This window comes from Talpa europaea (assembly GCF_964194135.1).
Source record: "Talpa europaea genome assembly, chromosome: 5".
NCBI lineage: Eukaryota > Metazoa > Chordata > Mammalia > Eulipotyphla > Talpidae > Talpa > Talpa europaea.
The window spans coordinates 15,609,115-15,628,895 of NC_140071.1; the positions used below are offsets into that span (position 1 = coordinate 15,609,115).

The 19,781-nt window shown below is 41.3% G+C and overlaps 1 protein-coding gene across 1 annotated transcript in view; it reads right to left on the reverse strand.

Moving 5' to 3' along the window:
• Window positions 1-18,652, reverse strand: part of GOLPH3 (golgi phosphoprotein 3) — a gene marked incomplete at both ends in the record, with an annotated part of 36,263 nt that extends 17,611 nt beyond the window's left edge. Inside the window, one exon of the mRNA XM_084233710.1 lies at window positions 18,428-18,652. Coding sequence (XP_084089836.1) covers window positions 18,428-18,652 — 225 coding nt within the window. The remainder of the gene's footprint in view (window positions 1-18,427) is intronic.
• Window positions 18,653-19,781: the final 1,129 nt, after the last annotated feature.

Genomic DNA, 19,781 nt, shown 5'->3' on the forward strand with positions numbered 1-19,781 from the left:
TCTAAAACAGAACAGTCCTAATTAAATTCAGCCTTTCTCAAGCTTTCCTGACCTTGGAGTGCTTTAATTTAAGGGATACTTTCAACAAACTACAGAAGTTTTTAATTCTGTGGAAATAAATTTTTAAAATCCTGGTATAGAAAGCATTTCAAAACATGAGCAATAGAGCCTCCCTGGTGGTGCAAGGGGTTAAGACGCAACCTATGAAGCTGTCCCCCAGCCACTGCAGCAGAAGTTCGATCCCCTGGCCGGCCAGGGAGCTACCCACATGGCACAGCAGACCTCTCCTGCCTCGCCCACTGCTCCCCTCAGCAGTGTATTTCGATCAATCTGCCGGTTCTGTTTCCCGCTCTGTCTCTGGTGAATCCTCTCACTGCCCACACCTCTGACCTGTACCCCAGTTCTTGTAAGCATAAATAAATCTTAAAAAAAAAAAGAGAGAGAAATATACCTCAGAGAGCTGTACAAGCACAAGGATATAGATAATATGGCCCCATTTTTTAAAATGGATTACATGGAAGTGTTAAGTGTTAGCAGCAGTAGTATCTGGCAATTATGGTGATCTTTATCTTTTTAGGCTTTTTTGTATGCTTTAGAGAGAAAATTGGAGGCAAGGATGTCAGGAAAAAACTAATTGTTCAAGTGTATAAAGCGATAATTAAGATAATAACAATAATATGATAAAGGCAAAATTCTATCACTAAAAAATTTCAATGAAAATACCCAAGAACCACAAAGTCAACCAGAATTGGGACATAGCATAGAAAATCCTCAAGGGCCCACACTTTGAAACCATGAACACCTAGCAATTTTAAATTACTCATCAATATATGCACAAGGTATATATAATAGTTTTCATATTTTACCAGCCATGTCTCCATTTTCATGTACAAAGCATTCAAAATGAAATCACTAAACCACATGATTAGAATTTTGTTCTAACCAATGTTTTGGAAAGGCTTTCTAAACAGACTTCTCCTAGCAAGAGCAAGCATCAGGACATCAAAATATTTGGGATTTAGTAGCATACCCATCCAAATCTCCTGATTCATAACCCCTTTTTAGAAAACTTGCCTACTCTACAGATTATATAAAAAAGAGGTGCTGGTGCCCATCATCCTTGGGCCAGAATGAGCAAATCAAAGTCTTCCTCCTGAAAATCTAAATTTGGCACACAGAGGCTGGATCAAGACATTAGAGGTAACAGGTTACATAGATTCAGAAATCCAGGACTCTGTACAAATTCATTCAGAGAACAAAGATAAAAAGGAAATCAGAAGAGATATGCAGAGTAGAAATGAGAGAGTAGTACTCAGTGAAAGGCAGACCAAACATAAGGAGGCAGACACAACACAGAGACTAGCATTCTAACAATGCACTGCTTCTATTGTTAGCATACTATTCTCTGCAAGGCTTTTCCTTTGGCTACCTTGAGGGGATTTCTGTTTTTGCAAAGCAAGTAACTTCCAGTAAGGCTAAAAGGAATTTAGGGAAATACTGGATTTAAATTATTAAATAAATTTTTTTGACAGTCTTTTTATTCAAGTAAAAACTTTAAGACTCACCATGTACCAATAAATATGTATGGCTAAGAAATCCAAGTTTGATTATACTTAGCCTGTAGTTGCTATCAGAAAGGTAGTAAATGCAGTTATGATAAGGGCAGCTGCTTACTAAAAAAACAAACTACAATCCAATCAACCATCTAATCCATTTGTCAGATAACAAATTGGGACTTGTTATTAATCAACGATCTCTAACAATTTCAAGTGCCACATTCCAGTTACTCTCATCTAACTAAAGACAATTAAAATCCTAGTTATTTCCAACCACAGAAAAATAGAAAGCATAAGCACATTAACACACACATTAAAAAGTACTTATATATCAGACAAATACAAACTGAGGAGCAGTCTACCAAATACCTGGTAAGAAACTAAAGGAAGCCATATTTTAACAATAAAAGTAAGGAATGACAATTACTCATTAAGACAATGATTCATCAAATACAGATTCTCAATAAAAACATGGCAAATTGGGCCTCCCTGGTGGCGCAGGAGATTGAGCACAGCGCTGTGAAGCTGTCCGCAGCCTCTACAGTGCCGGTTCGATTCCGGCCAGCCTCAGAGCAACCACATGGCGAGCAGACCTCTCCTGTCTCACCCACTGTTCCCTCAACAGTGTAATTTTGTCAGTCTGCCTGTTCTGTTCCCCACTCTGTCTCTGGTGAATCCTCTCACCCTCCTGCGCATCTGGCCTGTTCCCCGGTTCTTGTATAAATAAATAAATCTTTAAAAAGATAAAATAAAATTCACTAAGTAGCTCTACAATAGATTTGAAATCAAAGAAAACGAATCAAGGAACATGAATCTGAATCTCAACAGTAGAAAGAAAAAGAATGAAGAAAATGAGGAAAGTCTCAGAGACTAACGCCTTCAAGTCTCACAGAATAGCAGTAGGAGTCTCAAAGAGACTGAGAAAGCATAAAAATGACAGCAGAAAACTTCCCCAAAGTGTGGTGAAGAATATTCATCAAGGTTCCAGATGGGAACAAAATGTAAGCTATATAAACTCAAAGAGACACCTCACAGTCAACCTTTTGACAAAAGATATTACCTTGACAGCAGCAAGAGAAAATTATTCATCATATATAAAAGAATACAATTAACAAATAATTCCTCACTAGAAACACTGGAGATCAGACAGCATTAGGATAATACAAAGTATTGAAAGGAAAAAACTATGAAGAATTTATACCCATCAAAACTAGCCTTCAAAAAATTGAAAGTGAACTAACATTCCTAGCTAAACAAAAATGGAATCTATCAGTACTGGCTCTGCCTCACAAGAAATACTAAAGGAAGTGCTTCTGGCTGAAAGCACTTCAAATCTACATGAATAAAAGATACAAAGGTAAATAAATATGAAGTGCTGCACATTTTCTCTTTGCTTTTAAAAACAGTACAAAATACAAACAGTATTGTTGAAGATATAACATAAAGTTGAAATATTTGACAATAATGCACAAAGCAAGGGGCAGTTTCATTTGAAGACAGCTTCCATATTTTACTGAATTAAATCGAGTATTAATTTGAAAAGTGTCAAAAAGCAATATGTATGTTGTACTCCCTAGATGAAAAAACACAAATGGATAGGAAGATGATGGAATTTTAAGTGATGTAATTGTAATTCTCTACTTAACACAAAGGACAGTAAATAAATAAAGAACAGAAACAAAAAGGAGACATTTGATGTTGAAATCAAACAGCACAGTAGCTAGTATTAATCCAACTCTATCAATAATTACATTAAATGTGAACAGATTAAATGTTCCAATCAAAGAAAGAATCCAAGACTCCTAAGAGACCTAAACATGTTGTATGCAAGAAATATTTTAGATTCAAAGACCCAAATAGGTTCAAAAGAATGAGGGGGTAAGGGGAAGATGTCATGCAAATACTAATCAAAAGAAAGCTGGAAAAGATACATTAATGTGAGGAAAAAAGCAAACTTCCAAGAAAATTCAGAGGAACAGAGGAGGACATTTCATAACGATAAAAGAGTAACCATCAGGAATAAATATACTTAGCAACAGAATACCAAAACACAACAATAACTGACTACGAAAAGGAGAAATAAGCAATAGTAGTACATAAGATTACATTAACAACAACTGACAGAACTAAGAAAACAACAAAGACAATACTAAACAACTTATTAATCAAGTTGACTTAAATGACATTTATAGAACTCTGTAACCAATAAAGCAAAATACATTCTTTTGAGCACAACTGGAATATTAACAACAGGGATATACTGATAATGCCAAAAGTTGTTTCTTTTAAGATTAAGGGGATGGGAGTGGAGAGAGAGAAAATGGTTGCAGGAGAGAGAAAATGGTAAAAGGGAAAAAAGAAAGGATTATACAAATTACCAATTCAAAAATAAAAGCAAGGCCATTCCTTCCAACCCTAAAGAATTTTAAAGGACTACAAGCAACTATATTATGCCAGTAAATTTAGATTAGACAAAAAGTTCAAATTTCTGTATAACTTACAAATTACTAAAACCAACTGAAGACACATAAAATCAGAATAAATCTACAAGAAGAAGCTAAAAGTAGGTAAGACAGAGTACCACTAAGATGTAAGAAAAAACAGGCTGGACCAGATATTGAGACCCAAACACTGGCCCTGGCCATAAGGGAAACTTTGGGATTTTAAACAGGTTGCTTAATATCCATTCCAAGTCTCTATTTTCCTTTTTTTTGTTGTTAATTTTTTTTAAGATTTATTTATTTATGCATGCCAAGAGCTGGGGTACAGGCCAGAGATGCAGGAGGTGAGAAGATCCACCAGAGACAGAGCAGGGAACAGAACAGGCGGAATGACTGAAATACACTGCTGAGGGGAGCAGTGGGCAAGACAGGAGAGGTCTGCTGCGCCATGTGGGTTTCTCTCTGGCCAACCAGGAATCGAACCGCAATGCAGAGGCTGTGGACTGCTTCATAGTGTGGTGCTTAACCCCTTGTGCCACCAGGGAGGCCCCCAATTCTCTATTTTCTTATCCACAGAATGAGGCACAGACTTAAAGAATTTGGTACATGAATGAACCTGGAAGACATGACACTAAGTGAAATAAATCAATCACAAAGGGCAGATTTTGTATGATTCCCCCTAATGTAAGATTCCCCCTAATGTGAGGCCCAAAGTACTCAGATCCATAAACACAGAAAGTAGAATATTGGTTGCCAAGGGCTTAGGAAGAGGGGTGATGCACAGTTTATTATTTGATGGATACAAAGTTTCAGTTCTACAAGATGAAAAGTGTTCTGGAGATGTGAGGCGTGATGACTACAGCCCAAAAATGTGAATATACTTAATGCCACAGAATTGTACATTTTAAAATGGTTAAAATAGCAAAGTTTATGTTATGTATATTTTATAATTTAAGAAAGGAGAAAATGCTTACTTATCAAGACTGACAAAAAAACTGAGAGCATAGTCTGTTGGCAAAGATGAAAGAAATGGACAGCTCATACCCCGGAATGGGAATGGAAAAATGAGACCACCTCTACAGGAAAGGGAACTGGGAAATAAAGAAAAATCCATTTACCCATTAACTTGCCAATTCTGCTTCTAGGAATCTACTCTGAAAAAAAAACCCCATAAATATTTAAACATACTTTACACAGAACTATTCTGAGTACTAAACTTGTACTAGCTCATTTCAACCTTCACAACTGTCTGCGTTTAAGTACTATTATCATCATTCCCAATTCAAAAATAGGGAAAATTAGCCCAGCGCACACCACTGCAACTACACTCTTAATAATATCCTAGATGAATTTTCTATTTTGTTTCCACTGCATTCACCTAACGAAACTTCAACACCAGATCAATCCAACTGTCTGTCGCCCACTTTCCCCTGATCTGTACCTGTGCTTCTAAACTGCTTGGGGGGGGGGGGGGAGATCTCAAAGTCTCAGTACATTTTAAAATTAGTCCTATCGGGGCCTCCCCAGTGGCACAGCGGTTGAGCATTGGGTTGCGAAGCTGCCCGCAGCCTCTGCAGCGCCGGTTTGATCCCCGGCCACAGGGTGAGGGTCCCACATGGTGTGCAGACCTCTCCTGCCACGGGCTGCTCCCCTCAGCAGTGTACTTCATCAGCCTGCCTGCTCTGTTCTCCGCTCTGACTCTGGTGAATTCTCTCACCCTCCCACACTTCTGACTGTACCCAGTGCTTGTATAAATAAATAAATCTTTTTTTTAAAGATTTTTTATTTATTTATTTATTTATTTATTTATTTTTTTATTTATTTATGCAAGCACTGGGTACAGTCAGAAGCGCGGGAGGGTGAGAGAATTCACCAGAGCCAGAGCGGGGAGCAGAGCAGGCAGAAGGACCGAAGTACACTGCTGAGGGGAGCAGCGGGCGGCAGGAGAGGTCTGCGCGCCATTTGGGACCCTCCTCTGGTGGCCGGGGAGCAGCCGGGGACCGAACCGGCACTGCAGAGGCTGCGGGCAGCTTCGCAACCCAGCGCTCAACCGCTGCGCCACCGGGGAGGCCCAAAAAACAGTATTTATAATAAAACTCTTGAAATAAAGTGTTAATTCAATTAACAATGACTGCCCAGTCATTGCTAAAATGAGGTGATAATCAAAACCAAGATTAAAGGCACAAGAGGAAAACAAACTAATTCAATGTGATAAATTTAATAGTGACATGAATAAAATGATTCATTCACTCCTTCATTCCAAAGACATGCTGTGAACTCATTGTGGCTCCCCCCAAAATCCCTATTTTGAAGCCCTAACCTTCATGTGATAATTAGGTTTAGATGAGGTCGGAAGTGATGCCCTTGAAATGTGATTAATACCCTAGTAAGAGATGATTTCACTGTCTCTCTTCCATACGAAGTTTTTCACATGAGCATATATCATGAAAATCTGTATTTACTAATATGGGAAGGTGGTCACTATAGATCATTAAGGTTGGGAAAAAGCTACCAAACAGTATTAGGATGAGCTTTTTCCTAATACTGGGGGGGGGGGGGGGGGGGGAATGGGCAAACTTGTTTAAAATACTGGATGAACAGGACCAAATGTTGTCGAGCCCAACTTCCATTACTTGTCTTTTGTTCAATCCGTTCTCCACAAGGACCCTATGTTTATTTTTTGGTTGTATCATTTTCCAAAAATCCTTCAAGTTTCCCCTTATTGCATTCACTTATAATACAAAATCCTAAAATCCCTTACCGCAGACCCACTCTAACAAGATGCTTGCCTGAACCATCTTTTAGTTGCTCAGAACAAACCATGCTCATCTTGTCACCTCAGGGCCTTAGGTACCAGTCTCTCCTCACTGGACAAGGCTCCCATTCATTCTTTGGGTCTCAGTCTAAATTTCATTTCCTGGGCCTCCCCGGTGGCGCAGCGGTTGAGCGCTGGGTTGCGAAGCTGCCCGCAGCCTCTGCGGCGCCTGTTGGATCCCAGGCTGCTCCCCGGCCACCAGAGGAGGGTCCCACATGGCGCGCAGACCTCTCCTGCCGCCCGCTGCTCCCCTCAGCAGTGTACTTCGGTCCTTCTGCCTGCTCTGCTCCCCGCTCTGGCTCTGGTGAATTCTCTCACCCTCCCGCGCTTCTGACTGTACCCAGTGCTTGTATAAATAAATAAATAAATAAATAAAACAAAATAAATCTTTTTAAAAATATATAAATAAATAAATAAATAAATAAATTTCCTTGCAAAGTTCTTCCCGGTGTCCTCACACACTCATTATCACAGAGCACCCCTAATTTTCCTTCATAGTTAACTATCAATTTGTAAATATACACATATTCATGTTTACACATGTGTATGTCACCCCCAGCACAGTGCCTAGCAACAGCAGAGATGCTCCACAGACATTTGTTGAAGGAATGAAAGTTGAATTATGAATTTTATTTTTCTTTTGTAATCTGCCATTTTCTAAATCTTTTTCCACAAAATGAACACAATCTACTTAAATAAGACAACAATTGAGACAGTATTATTATGTCACTGATTCTTTAAACTCTAATCACTTTCTCTCCTGAGTTTTTATAGTACTTAATTCCTAATAATTCTTCTATAAAAATTATCTTTCTGGGCCTCCCCGGTGGCGCAGCGGTTGAGCGCTGGGTTGCGAAACTGCGCGCGGCCTCTGCGGCGCCGGTTCGATCCCCGGCTGCTCCCCGGCCACCAGAGGAGGGTCCCACATGGCGCGCAGACCTCTCCTGCCGCCCGCTGCTCCCCTCAGCAGTGTACTTCGGTCCTTCTGCCTGCTCTGCTCCCCGCTCTGGCTCTGGTGAATTCTCTCACCCTCCCGCGCTTCTGACTGTACCCAGTGCATGTATAAACAAAACAAACAAACAAACTAGCAAACAAATAAATAAAGCATGCCTCTATTAAAAAAAAAAAATTTAAAAAAAAATTATCTTTCTGATGATTCCTGTTTGCTCTTCTATCCAAGACGCAGGCACAAAATTTCACAATTCAAATAACCTCAAGTTTATTATCAACCTTCCTGCCTATGGTTTTTCACCTACCAATCCTTTCTTCACTCTACTTCTATCCTAGTATCTTCCAGTGCCTTCTACCAAAGGCATGGCTGGGCGTCAAGAATGTGGCAGTCTTCTAGCTCCAGATCCAAGCCATCTCCCTCCCCAGGGCCCTACCACACTTATCATGTATTTCTATTAAAGTCAGCAATTTACTTTATTGAAATCATTTACAAATCTGTCTTTTATACAGACTGGCTCTTCCTTGAGAGTAAGAATTTTTTTCTTCATAACCCCAGCATCTAGCAAAGAGACTGGCACAAGAAGATGCTCAGTAGTTGGATTAAACTAAACAAACAAATAGAAGGCCTCGACTTCCAATTTATATGATAGGATGAGAATATAAAAATTAAATGGCAAGTTCAATTCAATGACTGAAATGAACTTTAATTCTTAAATGTTATTTCTGAGCTTACTTTGTTAATAACGTTTAAAGCTTTCAACATTAAGTTTAAGAAACTGGAACTAGAAAATGAAACCAGAGTAAAAATAACCATTAGCAATTGATATAGTCCTTTACTTTCCAATCCCTCCCAGAGAGCAGGAGATAGGGGAACACGAAAGTTTACCTGCCCCCTGCAAAAAGTCTATGGAGAATAACTTTACCTTGAACTTAGCTCACAACTTCCTAAATTTCAGTATGTTATACTTGTTGCTTTTCCTGAATTTCTGATACAAGCTAACTTCTATTAAGATTAAAACTTCCAGGCCTCCCTGGTGAGGCAAGTTAAGCACTGCACTATGAAACCATCCACAGCCTCTGTAGCACTTAGATACCCAGCTGGCCAGGGAGAAACCCACAGGCAGACCTCTCCTGTCCCGCCCACTGCTCCCCTCAGCAGTGTATTTCAGTCAGTCTGCCTGTTCTGTTCCCTGCTCTGTCTCTGGTGAATCCTCTCACCCCACCTCCCAGGGGTGAGAGGGGTGAGGGATGAGTTCCATCCCCAGTCAGAGAATTAACACACATGATGCAGTAGACCTCTCCCATTTTACCCACTGCTCCCCTCAGCAGTGTATTTCAGCAGATCTGCCTGTTCTGCTCCCCACTGTCTCTGGTGAATCCTCTCACCCCACCTCCCAGCAACTCGGGCCTACACCTCAGTTCTCAGATGCATAAATAAAAATTAAGTAAATCTTGGGCCTCCCTGATGGCGCAAGGGGTTAAGCACAGCACTGTGAAGCTATCCGCAGCCTCTGCAGCATGAGTTCAATCCCCAGCCTGGGAGCTAATCACAAGGTGCAGCAGACCTCTCTTGTCTCGCCTGCTGCTCCCCTCAGCAGTGTATTTCAGTCAGTGTGACTATTCTGTTCCCCACTCTGTCTCTGGTGAATGCTCTCATCCCCTGCACCTCTGGCCTATACCCCAGTTCTTGTATGCATAAATAAATCTTTTTTTAAAAAATCCAAATAAATAAATGTCAAAGGGTAAAACTTCCTACCAAACAAAAAGATTTCTAAATCACAGTTAAGCACAAGCTTAGTATTTTCAAAATTAACTTATCTCCCCATCTCAATAGTTTTCTACATTGTTGTTCTCTTAAGAAGTTTCTTTCCCTACCTGCTCCCTGCCCCTTAAAACTTTTATAAAATAGACACACTGCATATCTATTTAACGTACTACATGTGTTATCTATGCTTTATACATAAAAGGAGTAAAAACTTTCACCATCAATTCCAGAATCAATTTTCACTCCCTGGGGAATAATATTGTCCTCACTGAAAATGTTTATTTTTTTAAAAGATTTATTTATTTATGCATACAAGAACTGGGGTACAGGTAGAGGTGTGGGGCATGAGAGGATTCACCAGAGACAGAGTGGGGAACTGAACAGGCAGACTGACTGAAATACACTGCTGAGGGGAGCAGTGGGCAAGTCAAGAGAAGTCTGCTGCACCATGTGGCTATCTCCCTGGCTGGGAACTGAACTCGTGCTGCAGTGGCTACGGACAGCCTCATAGGTTGTGTCTTAACCCCCTGCGCTACCAGGGAGGCCCTGAAAATGTTTATTTAACAAATATATACTGAGTTCTAGGTATATGCCAGGCTGAGATACTATCAAAAAAATTCTATAAAAGCAACACAATTTAGTTTTATAGTTTATTATACTGAGTTTTGACTCATAGAACTAAAATGAGTGTGAAGATAGAGATCTGCTGCCTCTTCTGCCTATTGCTTGTACCTCATCAAGAGACTGATTTCAATAAGCATTTCAAGAATGCATGGAAATTGTTACAATTCTAGATGTGGTAATATAGCCTGTAAATGTTTTTTAGCAAGATAACCAGGCTACAGAAATGTCACTTCCAAATCTCTAATATCAGAAAACTCAAAACTCAACTCTCTGCAACGCTGAAACCTCAAACTTGAATTTACAGGAGAAAGAGCAAAATAAGAAAAACCGAAAACTTAAACTAAAACAAACAGCTCCTTATTTTTAAACTTCTGGTTCACTAAATGCTTTGATTACCAATTTTCTCCAGGAAAATATACACACACAACACACACAATTGACGTGTTCATATTCTGTCCATCTGTTGACACCAATTTAATAACTTCACCATTAAAAAGAATATGTAAACCAAATGTACTTTATTGATCTTAGAAATAAATGTATCAGCAACACTTTCTGGTAATGCGTTTTCACTGTATTCTTGCAGATTAGCAGTTATTTTTATATATACCTGTAATGCTTAAAACATCAACATTTACTGGATTATAAATACTGTACAATGCTGAGACAGGCTGTAGTCTTTCAAGCTTTGATTAGAGAAACCTAAAGTCACAAACATGAATTTCAAAATGAAATCAGGTTCCCACCTTTGGCACTTGTCCCTACACTTATTAAATAGAAGAAGCACAGGAACAAGCAGTCTCTGTACTTCTTCAATAAGAAACGCACATGAAGGGGCCTCCCCAGTGGTGCAGCGGGTTGAGCACAGCGCTGTGAAGCTGTCCGCAGCCTCTGCAGTGCGGGTTCAATTCCCGGCCGGCCAGGGAGAAACCCACATGGCGTGGCAGACTTCTGCCTCGCCCGCTGCTCCCCTCAGCAGTGTCTTCAGTCCATCTGCCTGTTCTGCTCCCCGCTCTCTCTGGTGAATTCTCTCACCCTCCCATGCCTCTGGCCTGTACCCCAGCTCTTGTATAAATAAATAAATCTTAAAAAAAAAAAAAAAACCTCACATGGAAACAAAATCCAAAAATGAAAATCAACCAAATAAAGACTAAAGCAACTCTGAATATCATTTGCTGATTATAGCAGAAAAATGATACCAACAGAAGGGGTATGCCTACAAATAATAAAGGCTTGTTGGACCAAAAGATTATCATGACATAATAGGACAAGCATGCTATATTTAAAGTCTATTGAGATTTACAGATAAGCTGACACTATAGTTTCTTTCTTTAAATAGCAGGAAAACTCCCCAGATATTTCAAAACTTGACAAAAATATTTCAAATTATAATTGTATAATTTCAAATTTGAAATGAAGATAATTTCAAATGACCCATACAGGAACACGCGAATGGTTTTACACTAGTAAGTACCGAATATTAGTTATAACTATAAGTTGAATCAGTGAATATTTTGATCACATTGAAAAAATTTTGAAGCATTGGAAAGTAATTTCAATAGCATAAAATCTTGTTCAGAAGATAAGTAAATGGCTTAATAAGCTCCAAAAACTATTTTTGAGATCCTGAATACTTGAGTACCTATTCTTAAAAACACCTGCAAAAGGGCCTCCCTGGTGGCACAGCGGTTGAGCGCTGGGTTGCGAAGCTGCCCACGGCCTCTGCAGCGCGGGTTCGATCCTGGCTGCTCCCCGGCCACCAGAGGAGGGTCCCAAATGGCGTACTTTGGTCCTTCTGCCTGCTCTGCTCCCCGCTCTGGCTCTGGTGAATTCTCTCGCCCTCCCGCGCTTCTGACTGTACCCAGTGCTTGTATAAATAAATAAATAAATCTTAAAAAAAAAAAAAACCCTGCAAAAAACAAATGGAAATTCAAATCTTTCAAAAATATAAAGGGGATATTTATATTGGAAAAAGAATCACACTCAGAAGACTGTTATATTTTAAATTAATAAAATCTTAGTGGATCTTAAAATTCTGAATATTTGTTGAAGGAATTCCCCATTAACAGATCTGATGCACAGATTTGATGGTGTATATCACTTCATGTACAGAAAGGACATGCTATTATAAACCAAGTCATACATCTTTATAAGTTCTGCATTTTAAAGTAGTGATCTTGAGAACTTTTCCCCAAAAATGGAATGCATGGACAGGATTAACCTCCAGAACCAGTTTAAAAGCCACACAAAAGTCAGTGCCACCATTTTAGTTAAATTTAACTGTATTTACTCTGTGTTACCCAGTTTAAGCACCAACTACTTATTTTTGAAGGTACTGCATTAGGGTTCTTGTCTGCAAACATAAACAGTAGTAACTGATTCTATCCTTAAAAAGGGACTTTATTAGAAGACTCTTGAAGCTTACAAAATGAAAGTTGCCTGGAAAATGGGGAGGAAAAAATACAGCACCAAAGAGCTAGAGAGAAAGAGCTCAAAGAACCAGTAACAGAACAGTCTGATCCACACACTGATACTACACTGAAAAATCTCCCACAGCCTGTTCCACTCTCTCAAGATCCAAACCACTCCAGATTCAAAATCCTGGGGGGAAAAAACCTGATAGGAAAGTTTTGTCAGGCTGCACCACAAAAGGAAAGTCGTAGAGACATCAATAGGGCATCCTCAGTCTTCACACAATGGGACCACCCTAAAAGCAAGATAAAACCAGGGGAAGACTCGGTAGAGAATAAAACAATAAATGTCCACAACAGGGCAATCAGAACTGTTTCTCTCTCCATCTTAAAAAAAGATGTTTAAGGGGCCTCCCTGGTGGCGCTGCGGTTGAGCGCTGGGTTGCGAAGCTGCCCGCAGCCTCTGCGGCGCCGGTTCGATCCCCGGCTGCTCCCCGGCCACCAGAGGAGGGTCCCACATGGCGCGCAGACCTCTCCTGCCACCAGCAGCTCCTCTCAGCAGTGTGCTTCGGTCCTTCTGCCTGCTCTGCTCTCCGCTCTGGTGAATTCGCTCACCCTCCCGCGCTTCTGACTGTGCCCAGTGCTTGTATAAATAAATAAATAAAAAAATCTTAAAAAAAAAAAAAAAAAGACGTTTACGGCTCAGAGAACTTAAATAATATGTAAAACAAAGGACATACCTCAGGCCAGCAATATATTCACCCTTTCCACCTCTCCTATTCCACAGACATACTAATTACACTTGGCCATTTAAAAAATTGAACCTTAGAGCTTTGGCTATTCGGGGTTTTTGGTGATTCCATATGAATTTCATCAATAATTGTTCTATTTCTTTGAAGAATGCCATTGAAATTTTGATTGGAATAGCACTGAATCTGTATATTGCTTTTGGTAGGATGGCCATTTTAATAATGTTTATTCTTCCAATCCAAGAGCAGGGGATGTCTTTCCATTTCTTTGTGTCTTCTTCTATTTCTTTTAACAGTGTTTTATAGTTTTCTTTGTATAGGTCCTTTACCTCTTTTGTTAGATTTATTCCCAAATATTTGATTTTTTTTTTGTTTCGATAATAAAAGGGATGGTTTTTTTGATTTCTTCTTCTTCAGATTTATTGTTTGTGTATAGGAAGGCTACTGACTTTTGCGTGTTGATTTTGTATCCTGCCACTTTACTGAATTGATTGATGAGTTGAATTAGTTTTTCTGTGGAGATTTTGGGGTTCTCTATGTATATTATCATATCATCTGCAAATAGTGATAGTTTGACTTCTTTTCCTATTTGGATTCCTTGGATGTCTTTCTCTTGTCTTATTGCTCTGGCTAGGACAGATTTATGGTCAACTAATCTTTGACAAAGGAGCAAAGACTATGCATTGGAGCAAAGAAAGTTTGTTCAATAAATGGTGCTGGGAAAACTGGGTCGCTACATGCAAAAGAATGAAGCTTGACCACTACCTCACACCATACACAAAAATCAACTCAAAATGGATTAAAGAACTAGACATAAGACCTGAAACCATAAAATACATAGAAGAAAATATAGGCGAAACACTACGGGATTTGCACATCAAAGACATCTTTACAGACACATCACCCAAAGCAGTGATAGTGAAGACAAAGATAAACAGCTGGGACTACATCAAATTAAAGAGCTTCTGCACAGCAAAAGAGACAATAACAAAAACAAAGAGAAACCCCCCCAACTGGGAGAACATTTTTGCACCTAACACTAATGATAAAGGACTGATCACAAAAATCTGCAAAGAGCTGATGAGACTCAGCAACAACAAAGAAAATAATCCAGTCAAAAAATGGGCAGAAGAGCTAAAAAGAAACTTCTCTGAAGAGGAAATGCAAATGGCCAACAGACATATGAAAAAATGTTCAACATCACTTGTAATCAGGGAAATGCAAATCAAAACTACCATGAGATACCATCTCACACCAGTGAGAATGGCACATATTAAAAAAACTAGCAACAACAAATGTTGGCGAGGGTGTGGAGAAAAAGGAACTCTTCTGCACTGTTGGTGGGAGTGCAAACTGGTCCAACCACTGTGGAGAGCTGTGTGGAGATTTCTGGACCTACTAAACATAGAGCTTCCATATGATCCAGCAATTCCACTCCTAGGTATTTACCCAAAGGACACAGAAACATCAATTCCAAAGAACACCTGCACCCCTATGTTTATAGCAGCACTGTTTACAATAGCTAAGCTTTGGAAACAACCCAAATGCCCAAAAATAGATGATTGGATCAAGAAGATGTGGTACATATATACCATGGAATATTACTCAGCATTCAAAAAAGATAAACACATGCAATTTGCAGCAACATGGATGGCGCTGGAAGGGATCATGCTCAGCGAAATAAGCCAAAAAGAAAAAGAAAAATACCGGATGGTCTCACTCATAGCAGGAATCTAGAAAACTTAAATAAGGGACCAGGAAAATGAATATAAGAAAGTGAAAATCAAAATCAACAAAAAACTATGAACCAGAGACACTTTTTGGGGGGTGGGGGGCGGGAGGGGAAGGATTGGGGTCAGAATGGGGCGTTTGCAATTGTATGGGGGAATATAAAAATAAAATTTATTATAAAAAAAAAAAGAATTGAGTACTTGGGCAAGGACTTTGAAAATGTAATTTTATTTCATTGGAATCCTTCTATCTGTCTTCATTTGTGTGTTTATGCATAAAATAAGTAATATCTGTTATAAAAAAAAATAAAAATAAAAAAATTGAACCTTAAAGCACAAAGATTTGCCACCAGTGAAGATATTTAAAAGTATATGACATCAGCTATTTGAGGTAATTCTCAGTAAGGCATTCTGAAAATGTTCTAGATGTGAAAAAAAAAGTTGAGAAAGGAAATAACTGGCATATTTGCTGCCCCTCCCCCCCATCAAGGGAGATAACAGAAATCTTGCTCATCAATTGAATGATGAATTCAAATTTAAACTATCTGTCATCCTTGCTGTGGCCTCTATAAAGATTTACTTCAATACTTGTATCTTTAATCCCCAGAGGTATCCAATCCCCAAAGGTATGCAGGAATCTGTTTTAATAAAAGCCAGAAGAGAAAATCATCAATAAAAAAATCTGAACTGTGCACTTTAATTTAAACAAAGCCTCTCACGAGGTCTTTAGAGTCATCCTAACAAGTAATCTGAAGTCAGATCACCTGCTAATTGCCCAGCAGAGCCTTCCTTTCAGTACAGGTGGGAGATCGTTAAATTCAAAACGTAAATCAAAGTTAACTTTTCAAACATCATAGATTATAACTGTTAAATGTTGTCATGACAATGAGAATGAACAAAAGACCACCTCATACAATATGGTTGAATCTCACAAAGGTGAGCAAAAGCAAGACAAATTAAAGCGCAAAATCACTCAATGCTGAATTTTAAAATTAGGCTTTGGGGTGACCTTTGAGGACTGGCAATAAGTAGAAAGGAAATAAAAAATTCTGGGGAAATGTTCTATTTCTTGATCTAGATGCTGGATTAACATATGTGTTCAGTTTGTGGAAAACTTACACCACTTATCTGCATTTCTCTGTAGGCTTATTATTCAGCAAGAAATATTTTTAAAAGTTGTAAATCTTGACTTTTTTTAAAAGTTAAATTAGGTTCACATACATATAATGTGTCCATCACTGATGACAGGTCTAAGCTTAAAGTTTGAGATTTTCAGTACCTCAAGAGTACCTAGATATGACAAAGATGGATGCCAAGCTAAAATAATAAAAAGTTGAATAATAAAAATCTATTATTGCTAAAGCTTTGAACTTATTAATACCAGATTAGGCTAAAATCTAATATGAAAAAGCATAAAATGCCTAGATTATACATAAAAATAATTTCTGCCCCCTAAAAAGTCACCCCTAACAAACTGAAGATGATGGAAAATCTCCCTGGATATTAATACGTAAAGATAGTGAATTCCTAATTCCTGCAGGTAAAATCTCAACCCCACCCCACCCCTCCACTCCATCTCTGGACATGCCGCAAAAAGGGGAACACTTCCCTGTGTGGTGGTTGAACTCAGCAAGAAATGCTCACAACTAGCCAGTGTCTGAACACTGGCCATGACATGGCTAAGTACAGTTACTCCTGATACAAAATAAATACTACAGATGGTTTCAATTACCTGCCACCAAAGAACTTTAAATTGTGTAAATTTAACAAGCACCATTTAAGCTTCAACAAATATTTAGACTATCCTCATGAAAACCCATCACAGAAAAATAGCATGTTAATACACTTTAAAACATTTAGACTAACACATACTTGAAACAAGAAAGTACTTTCTCCTAATTCCTCAGCCAGTTTAACTGAGATCAAAAACTAATTTTTGTTTTAGTGTTTTTGTGTTTTTTTTTTTAATTTTAAGTTTTACATACAGGACATATCCACACAAAAATAGGTCTCAGTAACTATAAAACAAAATGTTCATTCAGGAATATGAATGACCTGTTTTCTTCATTTTAAGTTCTTCTATTTTCTAAAATGTTATTTTCAGATTTAAAGAACAAAACGTTTATCACCGAGATTCTAAATTGCGATGCCTACAAAAGCAAAACTGAATGAATGCTTTACTAAAAAAATTACTTCTGCACTATACATCCAGTTCATTCTTTCCTCCAAAAAGTAAAACTGAATTTCACACAGTGATTTCACCATAACTCACTAATAAGTACTGTGCCCCTTTCATAGTCAAGAGGACATCAACTTTCCTCAAGTGATAAGTAAAACCTGAGCAAGTGAGAAACCGAGATAATGCAAACGCCTTAATAAACATTTCTACCTAGGCAAACTTCAGTTCATTAGATTACAAAATATAATGAATCCACAAATGGCCCAAATGAAAATAACATACTTTTGAGAAGTTTTGGTAAAACAAGGCTAAGTTGCTTTATAAGGATTACATTTTTTCTTGGCACATCTTTACGAATTAGGAGTATTTTCCTAAAATTAAACAAGATACTTTTGAATCTTTCAAAATGTGCTGTCTGTAGTTCCCACACTGAAAGGAAACAAGCTCCTGGGATCACCTCCTCATACAAGGTTTACACAATTCATCTGTCTGTCTGCAAGTCTCTAAAAATAATCATTTTTTTAGAGCGGTAAGTATATAAAGCAATTGAGCAAAACGTTACATGGAATTAGAAGATCTGTATATGTGCCCACTGTGACATCTTTTTCAACTTCTCTACGTCTGAAACTTCTCCTAAGATACTGGAGTGGAAAAAAACCAAAGTCAACCCACCAAAACAAACAGCACAGTTCCCTATTTAAGGCTTGAGAGCTTCCATCAAATCACAACCTGGCGCTTTATGCACCCCACGAAAAAGTCCTTCCTTAACCTGCACGGGCTTGAGAACAGTCAACAGACAAAACGTAACAGCGACCCTAAAAATAATTTCTTCCCCGAGGCACGCTGACCCGGAATGTCATTTTCCAGGAAGTTGGCGAAGAATTTTAACTTCTAATCAGTCTAACAACTTTTGTCTCCTTTAGCCTTTCACCGAAATTTGTCAAAATTCCAAGCCGTGCGCCGCGTTCTCCAAACCCCCCCAGGCGGGTCCGCCAAGGCCTCCCGGGGGCCCCCCCCAGCCCAGCCCGCGAGCTCGGGGCGCGCCCCTCCGACCCGCAGCCCCCGGCCGGGCAGTGTCCCCGGGGCCCGCGAGGAGGACCCCGCGGCTGCCAGGGCGGCGGCGACCCCGGAGGCAGGGCCGGGAGGCCGGCCGGGCCGAGGGCGCGGGCTGGGGGCCAGGGCGCCCCGCCGCGCGCCGCGCCGCACCTCTCGGTCCTTGAGGCCCAGCAGGAGCACCTCCTCCATCAGGGTCAGCCGCGTTTCCTTGGAGTCGCCCTTGTCGTCGTCGTCCTGCTCGTCGCGGCGGCTCTGCGCGTCGTCCTCGCCGCTGCCCCCGCCGCCGCCCGCCGCCCGCTCCTTGTCGGCGGCGCTGCGCGAGGCCTCCGTGCGCCGCTGCACCAGGCCCGAGCTGCGCTGGGTCAGCGAGGTCATGGCTCCGGCCGAGGCGCCGCGCCGGCGGGAGAGACGCGGGAGCGACCGGGCCTCCCTCCGGGTCCCCCGCGGCCCCCGCCCCGGGCTTCCGTGTTAAATCCGGGCACTGGGGCGACGCGCGGCGGCCGCGGCGCCGGGCGCAGGCATGGGGAGACGGGCCGGGGCGTCGCGGGCGGGCCGGCGTCGGCGGGCGGGAGCGGAGGCCCTGCCTTCCAGCGGCGGCGACCCCGGAGGCAGCCCGAGCTCCGACGCGGAGGCGGAGGCGACGGCGGCGGCGGCGGCCCCTTTCCAATATGGCGGCGCCGGCTGACGTCACCGGAGGATGTGGCACCGGCGGCGGGGGGCGGGCCCGGGGCGCCGGAAGTGGCGGCGGGGACCGGAGAAGGGGCGGGACTCCGCCCGCTCGCGGAGGCCCGGCCCGCCGCCCTCAGGTCGCCGCCGCCGCGGTCGACGGGCGCCCCCAACCCCGCGAATCCGGGGGCGGCGGCCTGGCGAGGGTGGGCCCGCTCAACCGCGAGCGGCGCTGTGGGCTCCCCTGACTCCGCCATCCTGGAGCTGGCCTTGGCGGGGGTGCGGGGACCGGGCTAGGAGTCCGGGGGGCCCCCACGAGACCCTGGGAGGGCTTCGCTGGCTGCTGCGGGGCGAGAAGAGGGCGGTCGCTCTGCCCACACTCCTGGCTCTGCTGAAGGAACAGCTTAAATGGCTTAAAAGTGGGCTTTTAACAGACCCCCCTCGCCCGCTGCTCCCCTCAGCAGTGTATTTCAGTCAATCTGCCTGTTCTGTTCCCCACCCTGTCTCTGGTGGATCCTCTCACACCCCCCCCCATCTCTGGCCTGTGCCCCAGCTCTTGTATGCATAAATGAATAAATCTTTAAAAAAAAAAAAAGTGGGTTCTTCGTGTCCCTCAAGGTGCATTACTGTATTAAATGAGAGTTTAGAACAAAGTGAGTGGTTTTGTTTGTGAGACTTTATTCCTCGCCTTCCAACTTGTAGCGTGAGTAGGGGCCAGTGAGTACAGCTCGTACAAGCCAGGTCAGTATGTTAGGGGGAAAGGATGTCCTGAGCTAATCCCATACAGGCTTTGTGGACCCCACCCCCACTCCAGACTAAAGCCATCAAGACATTGGGA